Genomic DNA, 8,989 nt, shown 5'->3' with positions numbered 1-8,989 from the left:
ATATTGATGGTTATCTAGTTATTAGAAAATTTTAATAAAATGTTTTTATATGTTGCCTTCTTGTTTTGATAAAATTTTAATATATTATGATGTTCATATAGTTATGAAAAGGTTACTATTGAATGCAATAAAATGTAATTCGACTGTTTCAATTTTTAAAACATCTCTCCTGTCAAGGTTTGTTTTCTTGCAGTGTGTAGCATCAACACTATAGCTAGGGGGTTGATATGTTTTATGCATTTTATACTTGACTAGCTTACATTTTATTCCAATTGCATTGCTATACGTCTATGCAAGGTTTGTTCTTAATTTATAGGTTCCAAAAGCTGTATCTGGCTTTCAAATATATACAAAGCTAGTGCTTGTTTTCAACAATAATAAAAAGTTTAGAATCAAAGAACATGTTTTCTTAATGGCACACTGTTCAAGGATACAACTTATTTTCAACAACTATATTGTAAGTCGTTAGTAAAAAAAATAAATTAAAAAAAAAATGGTTTTATTTTAATTTTTTTAAACAAATAACAAATAGAAGAAAAGACAACATAGGCAAATAATTTTTTTTTTTCAACTGTATCAATCAGAACATATTTATTTTTGAATTACACATCACTCTCATCATCTAAATTGTGAATAATTTTGTGGAGAACGTTTTTCATTTTTGAATTATAGATTTTCATGCTTGAACTTAGAAAAATTTTCGAGTTAACCTGTGAGAAGAGATTGTTTATAAATAATTATTGCTAAAAATTATGGAATCAATACATAAATCATACATAATTTTTATTTTATTCACCTACGAAATGAGTTTGTATCAACTGGTTACGTGCATGTGTACCCCCTTCAACTACATCTTGAGGAACAGATTCAACACCATCTTCATCTGGTGTTATTATTTCCAGTTCCTCTATGTTTGATTGTCGCAAAGCGATGTTATGCAACATGCAACAGACCAACACCACAACAGCCACTTTCTCAGGAACGTATTGAAGAGTGCCTCCGGATTCATCTAGACAACGAAAACGGCTTTTGAGCATTCCAAAGGTCCTCTCAATCACACATCGAGTTGTTTTGTGTGCATCATTGTACCGCATTTCAGATCTTGTGCGTGGAATATTTACAGGAGTAAGTAGCCAGTTCCTACAGGAATATCCTGCATCTCCTTTTGAAAAATAAAAAGAGTTATACAAATTTAAATGTGTTCAGATACACTTTTTACTTGCAACCATTTTTATGTTTTAAATTGTACATATATATTGGTATTAATAAAAATTTAATTATATCGCTATATATATATATATATAAATATATATATATATATATATATATATATATATATAGAGAGAGAGAGAGAGAGAGATAGATAGATAGATAGATAGATAGATAGATAGATAGGTATTTTAAAAAAGGTATGGAACTAAAAATCCATTGACCTTGGTGCTGCAGCAAACAGAATAAATAAATAAAAACAGGGTATATACTGTATTTTAAAATCTAATGATATTATACACTGCACAAAAAATTACAATATTGTGAGTTAATATTAACGCACATTAGAAGGTTTCGTTTTTAATTTTCATAATTATACCTAGTAGCCATCCTTCAGGCATTTGTCCTTCCTCAAATTTATTATACAGGGCAGACTGTTTGAGAATATATGAATCATGACATGATCCTGGAAATCCTGAACGGACACTCATGATTTTCAAACCAGCATCACAAACCATCTGGATGTTCAAAGAATGATAAAACTTGCGGTTGCGATACATTTCTTCTTTTAGATGTGGTGGCCTTACTCTGACATGAGTACAATCAATTGCACCCAACACATTTGGGATTCCAGCAAGTCTAAAAAAATTAAGCTTTACAGAATGCCATTCTTCAGCAGTATTTGGTAAAAAAACATACCGTTTGAAAACTGACAAAAGAGCATCAATCACTGTAGTTAGGTGGCGTGAAAAAGAAGGCTGGCTCATGCCAACAACTACACTAGTAGCTGATTGAAAGGAACCAGTTGCTAGAAAATGTAAAACAGCCAACAGCTTCAACATTCCGGGCAGAGCATGTGTCCGAAAAGTAATGGGTTCAAGTTGACCAGATATTTGATTGTATAGCCTTTCAATTGATTCTCTACTCAATCTAAAACGCCTGATGATGTCAATGTCAGAAAGTGCATCAAGTCCTGATCTGGGACGAAAAAACCTTGGAATCCTTCTGCGCCTTCTTTGAAGCCTATCTATCTGTTGAACAGCTTGACCATCTATTCTTCGTTCCATTCGACGCATATAAATAGTATGAAACATTGCAATAACAATTTCCATAACTGATTAATATATGCGTTATAAATGCTGCTTGAAGATCTATTTCGCGACCACAGAATATGCATATAGAAAAGCACATACGTGAGGAAATACGATGCCCGGATACAATTGTTGACAGGATGATAAATTGAATAATAGCGTAGATTACATCGAATACTGTAGAAAAACAATCGTATAGATGTTCGAACGTATCTCGGCGTTAGAGCTGCGGACATATTGACGGATTTAGAAATATATCGTTTCTAAGCACCAATTACTGTTTCATAAATTAGATTAATAATTCGGAAGTGAATTTAGATGCGGATAATATTGAGAATACAGTGTTGAATGCTTGATAAATTTCCCCCTATAATTTGAAATATATTCTATTATGAATTACTGTGTTAATTTTTCATTTGGGTTTATAAGCTTTATCATCCTGAGAGGAAAAATTAAAACAGTAATTCATAATAGAATATATTTGAAATTATAATATTGCAATGTTTATATGCTTACACAATGGTTTATTTGTTGTCTTTAAGGAATAGGAGTGTAAGGGTTAACTTTCTGTAACATACACAGTAGGATCACAAGTGTTAATGATTTAACAATTAAGTTGTAACTAATAAGAAATGGCCTACTGCTTTTAAATATGTAAATTTTATTGAGATTAACAGCAGTTTATGAGGACATCTTTGGAGCCGAAACATGTCAGTTTCTGTTATCTGACCATTTCTTTAACATTGTTCCATTGTTTGTGCCATTGTACGGAATTTTAATGACGCCAAGGTGTTAATCAAGAAAAACCTATTTTTTATCTACATCTCGCTGCCGGTGCTCCTTACTTCTGTATTGAACATTTGCTGATCTTACCCACAGTGAGCACGGCTAGCTTTGGAGATTTTACATGGCTCAGAACTTTTCAACCAGAATCGAGTTCTGGAACAAGCAGTAGTAGTTTTGGTGAGCTGACGTCATCTGACGTATTGGAGACCTGACCGCGCCCCCCATCTGTAATTGGCTGAGGAGGGTATGGAGAGCTGACAGGAGGACGCCGAAAGACACAGTTAGGTGTCGGATCCGAGGGAGGATTCTTGGAGCAGAACCTCGGTGGACATACAGCCTCTACCTTGAGACCGGCCTGGATACATGGGGTGACGGTAAGACAATCTTGACATCATAATATATGAGACTGTTGACTTTGGAGCTGGGAAACACTCCCACAGGCTCACCAATGCTTGAGAACTATAGCACACATATATAAATCTTTGCCACATGCTTTAGTCACTGTAAAACTTTGCTGGTTATTTAATTTTCTCATTAGCGTTTGGGTTACGCTTATTATAACAGTGACTACTGACTGAAGAGGCATTTATTGTTTTGCTCTGAACTATGGAGGCACACATGGAGGTTACAGCAAGACCCTTAACTTTCTTTTCTTTAAGAAGTGCACAAGAGAGGGAAGATTTAAACCCTGACTGTGGGACTATTTTTTCAATGGACAGATCTAAACATACTTTATATGCATTATTTGAGGAAATGGAGTCTAATCTGATAATAGAAAATAAACTCAAATGGGGCATTTAGACACTGGAGAGCTATACTAAATTGAATATTATACCCAGGGGTTTAAGGTTAAACAAATATCCTACATTTCTAACAGAGGATAGGGCATTTATCAATCAGTGGAATGATGTTTTGTCCGAGTGCTCATTCAGATTGATGCAATTGTTGATACAATATAAGACCAACCTACTGCTTAATGTAAAAAATGTTATTACTTTAATACAGGATGAATTGAATATTAGAAGTGAACATGCAAGCTACCCTAAATTTGACCAAACCCTGCAAAATATAGTGGCAGAAGCCAAGAAAGTATTGTTAGACAGAAAACATTCCAAATTTGTCAGGGACCAGTCTGATTATACAAATAATATGGTATATATTTGGAATAGAAAAGAGAGATTCCAAACTAGAAGAGATTTTAACCAAAGAAACAATTTTGGGTTTAGAGGCAGAGGTAGAGGTCGAAGAAATAGAGGAAGAGGTAGAAGTGGAAGACATATTCAATTCTCAGACAGTGAAACGGAAGGGACAGGGGACAGCTCATTTTCTGGGGGTGAGGAAGATTCACGGTCTGGTGTACAAACTAGTCAAGTTATGCATAACTATCAGTATGATCAACAACTTATAGGACAAACTAATTGTAGTCAACAAGTGGTTATACCTAAAGTAAACACACAACAGCCTGTATCCATATTAAAAAATACCCAGAAAGGTTCTAAATCTAAATAAAGTACCCCAGCAATAGAACATATACACACTGTAAGCAATCCTGTAAATAATAATCCAGATACTATTGAAAGAACTAAAATGAATCAGGTTTTTTGCATCCCCCAGCCAAAATCAGACGGGGGGGGGGGGGCAAGACACCGCAGGATCAACAAGGGGGAGATACCCTCTCAGAACACAACAGAGACATACACATTACCAGTAACTAATGTCATTAACCTGTCCCTATATCCCTTAAATGATGTAGAATTAAAACTATTGGGATTAGGGTTAGGGTTTGTGCCTATGAATACATTCAATTTATTCAATACACTACTAGATTTCAACAAATTGATCAGAAAATTTACTTAAAAAAAATATTTTTCATTGAATAGCGACAGTTCCATTGAAAACCAGTCACAAGAGAGCATGGTTGTTCGGCCTAGCTCATCTGGTAATAGGGATGCTAGTGAATTAGATTTCCAGCATCTATGTGACTTGAACACATTGGAAACTCTAACGGAAGAAAATGTTGTGGATGAGGCTTACTCTGAACATGGTATATGCACCCCAAGATTTAAGAAAACATCAACTTTTTACCCGATACAGAATCGAGGGAATATCATTGAAAAATTCCAGAACAGGTTTGAACAAGATCTTACCAACTTATATTACAAACAGACAAATATTCAATACAATTTAACATACAAAGAAAAGGAAACACTAAAGAAATTGGCACAAAATAAGGATTTGGTAATATGTGCCACTGATAAGGGTGGCTCTGTAGTTGTTCAGAATAGGGAGGATTTCATTAATGAGGCCCTAAGACAGCTAACAAATGTACAAAATTATAGAACATTGAGCTCACACCCCACTAACACCTTTAATAAGAAGCTAAGAGATTTGGTTGATGATGGTGTGGAACAAGGCTTTATTGAAATAAGTACAAGTGAGTACCTAATAGTCACCAACCCTAAGATACCATCATTTAATCACCTTCCCAAGGTACATAAGAGTACAGAGAATGTGGTAGGAAGGCCAATAGTTAGTGGTATAGGGTCATTTTCAGAACATTTGTCAGAATGGCTAGATATGATCTTACAGCCTATGGTGCTAGATCTCTGGAGCCATGTGAGGGATATGAAACACATCTTGCAGATAGTATCAGATATAGAGTGGCGTGAAAGGTTTACTTGGTTAACTGTAGATGTTCAATCGCTCTATTCTTCAATACCACATGAAAGTGGCTTACAAGCGATAGCTTACTATATGAATAAATATCATGGCAGGGACCCTAAATACTGTGAATTTGTAGTGAGGGTAACAGACTTTCTTCTTAAGCACAACTATTTTTCGTTTGAGGGGGTTTTCTATCTCCAGGTGTGTGGCACCGCTAAGGGGGCGCGGTTTGCGCCCTCTTATGCCAACCTATTTTTGGGTTGGTGGGAGCGAGGCCACATATTTGGAGATGGGAACCCCTTCAGAGAGAATATAGTTGTATACAAACGCTTCATAGATGATCTGCTATTTATTTGGCATGGTGATCACGAGACTATGGAAATGTTTGTTCTTGGTCTAAATTGTAATGATGTGGGGTTAAAATTTACCTCAGAATACCATAGGAAGAGTATTAATTATCTTGATGTAACCCTAAGTGGAGAAAATGGGGAAAGTATTAAGTCTACAGTATATAGAAAGCCTATATCAGGCAATACTTTGCTGCATGCATCAAGCTGCCATCCTAGGAGTACATTTAAAGGGATAGCGAAAGGTCAATATACACGACTAAGACGCAATTGTTCGGATGACAATAGCTATCAAGAACAAGCCAATTTATTAACAGAGAGGCTAGAACAGAGAGGATATCAAAAACAACTGATAGATTCAGCTAAACTTTCAGTAATGAAATTGAATCGCAAAGATCTGCTAGAGAAAGAAAGAAGAAATACAAGAAAGAGAGATTCATCCAATGATTTATTATTTATAACAACATATAGTAGTCAATACACTAATGTTTTTAATATAATAAAAAAACATCTTCCATTATTGAGAGCAGATGATGGCTTAGCGGATCTAAATGTAAAGGATTGTAGATTTGCCTACAAAAAGAACATTAGCATTGGCAATATGGTTTCACCTACTAAATTACCAGTAGGGAACATACACAACATTCATCATGGTTGACAACTAGAGGCATGTACAAGTGTCACTATACAAATTATGTAGCCTTTGGAAAGGTGGACACAGGGGTTAGTTTTATCTCTATACACACAGGGCAGGAGTATCAAAAATGCATGTGTATGAACTGTAGGTCCACGTATGTGATTTACTTAATCACATGCAAGGACTGTCAGAAACAGTATGTAGGTCTCACGTTGAGAGAAGTCAGATCCAGAATAAGGGAACATTTATCTTCCATAAAACTGGGGGTTGCTAGTACACCATTAGTACAACATTTCGCAACAGTTCATAATAAAAATTCAAGCAGCTTTACTTGGACTGCTATAGAGAGGGTATTGCAACCTCAAAATGGGGGATGATAGAGAAAGAATTCTAGGTAGACAAGAAGTATTTTGGATTATTTTTTTTTATGTTTTTATTGAGGTTACTTTCAAGACATATAAACATAGTACAAGAAATAGAAAACAATGTAAAGTTAATTTCAACATTAAAGTGAACTTCAAGGTACATCACGTGTGGTAAGTACAATATTTGTTAATGAAATAGATTGTCTTTCAAAATGCAAACCTTCTAGTTGAAACGTAGGAGGTCACTCTTGGGCCTCAAAGACAATTAGAGGAATAGAAGGTGACTGAATCCAAAGAGACCACTCTTGGGCCTCACAATGCACACATATTTTTTATAATTTTTATGTGATCACTTATGAACTCTTATAAGATATAGTGTAAATTATACAGTGAACAAAAGGGATAATGATAACCAAACATGGATGGTCTACAGTATAAGGTTGCAGCAAATTGCTTGAACACATGAAGAATACTTATAGTTACAGGTCCTGTGGAGAAAATAGGAATCTAAGGTAGGTACTAAATAAGGAGGGAGCCAGATCTATGGTAAGGCACAAACAAATTATTTTGACTATGCTTAAGGAGACTACATAATATATTAGGGAGTTTTCTAACAATAAGTATTGCGCACCTTTGTATACGATTATAAAAGAAACACTGAGCTATACTTCATATATACAATTTCTCTCAAGCTGTGCAAGGTTTTATAGAAGGAAGGGCTAGGCACATGATATGGGATGGTACTGTACCAAGAGGGGTTGCACTTGAATAGTATGGGAGGATAGAGGGGCAGGCAGCTATAATGTCACTATTACAGAGCTCTTAGTAAATTTAAAATTTGTGTTAAGGAGATTTACTTTACTAACGCAGAAATATACTTATATACATGTCCCGCCACCCCGGCCGTAGGCAGCAAGACATGAACTAGGGTAGCTAAGGTACTGCGTACATGGTTTAGAATGAGGTGGGCAAACAATCACTCCCAAGTCTAATCCCAGAGATCTGTAGTATTTTAAGAGTGTAACCAGTTAGTTGTAGCAGTAAGTTAGGGATGAGGACATCCCATATGTTCTTTAGAGATTCAATTCCCCCCAAATACTGTGCAATGGAAAAACATTACATTTACAATCCAGGGTGTAAAGAGAGAAAACATAGCTTGAAAAACTAAGGACTATATTTCAGAAACCTTGAACTTGCTATAAACAACCTAGATAATCCTTGGATAGGTTCAGTAACAATCAAACTGTAAAATACCTATACAGATACCCCAGATTATAGAGGATTAGGCAATATCAAAATAGTAGTCACATTAGCCTATGCCTCTCCTAAACTGGTAAGGTTGACCAAGCTGCTCAATTTTATGTAGCCAAAACAACCCAAACAAAAGATGAGTCTTTATATTGAGGCAATGTCCCCTTGTGCTAACTGAAAAATACCAGGAGAGTTGCGGTGTAGGAGCTAAGATGAATCTTTGCATCAAGGCCAGATTACCTTGTTTTGAATGGGATGTACTAGAAACATTGTGGTATGAGAGCAGAGGAAGATCCGAACCCTGCACCATACCTGTGAGCCCATGAAGCTGTGCAAAGTTATCTGAGGGAGCTGAAAGAATGACAGCAGGGATCTCCGCCAGCAGAGGCCCCACGTGGTCACCGCAACACTGCGGTCGCTCGTCCATGGACTCTATTAGTTGAAGGTTGGGGGCAAAGCCTCTAAGGACGCAAGCTACACAGGTAGGTTGAGATTCCGGGGAACGTCTCCACCTAGGTTCCACAATTCCATACCATTATAGCAGGCTCCAAGATCCTAGTGTCATCAAGCAGAACCGTGGTGTCAGCTGCTAAAGTAGTTTCACATTGTACTGCGGATAATCGATGTTGCCTCGGGTTC

General features: G+C 36.1%; 1 protein-coding gene across 1 annotated transcript; it reads right to left on the bottom strand.

Moving 5' to 3' along the window:
* Positions 1-602: 602 nt before the first annotated feature.
* On the bottom strand, positions 603-2,321 carry LOC128657345 (putative nuclease HARBI1). The gene is made up of 3 exons (XM_053711660.1): positions 1,712-2,321; positions 801-1,162; positions 603-710 (listed from the first exon to the last, which is right to left on the bottom strand). Exons 1-3 carry the CDS (start codon positions 2,319-2,321, stop codon positions 603-605), a joined length of 1,080 nt encoding a protein of 359 aa, XP_053567635.1.
* Between the last annotated feature and the right edge of the window lie 6,668 nt (positions 2,322-8,989).

This window comes from Bombina bombina, chromosome 1, assembly GCF_027579735.1.
Source record: "Bombina bombina isolate aBomBom1 chromosome 1, aBomBom1.pri, whole genome shotgun sequence".
Lineage (NCBI taxonomy): Eukaryota > Metazoa > Chordata > Amphibia > Anura > Bombinatoridae > Bombina > Bombina bombina.
This window is presented reverse-complemented; position numbering and strand designations above follow the sequence as displayed.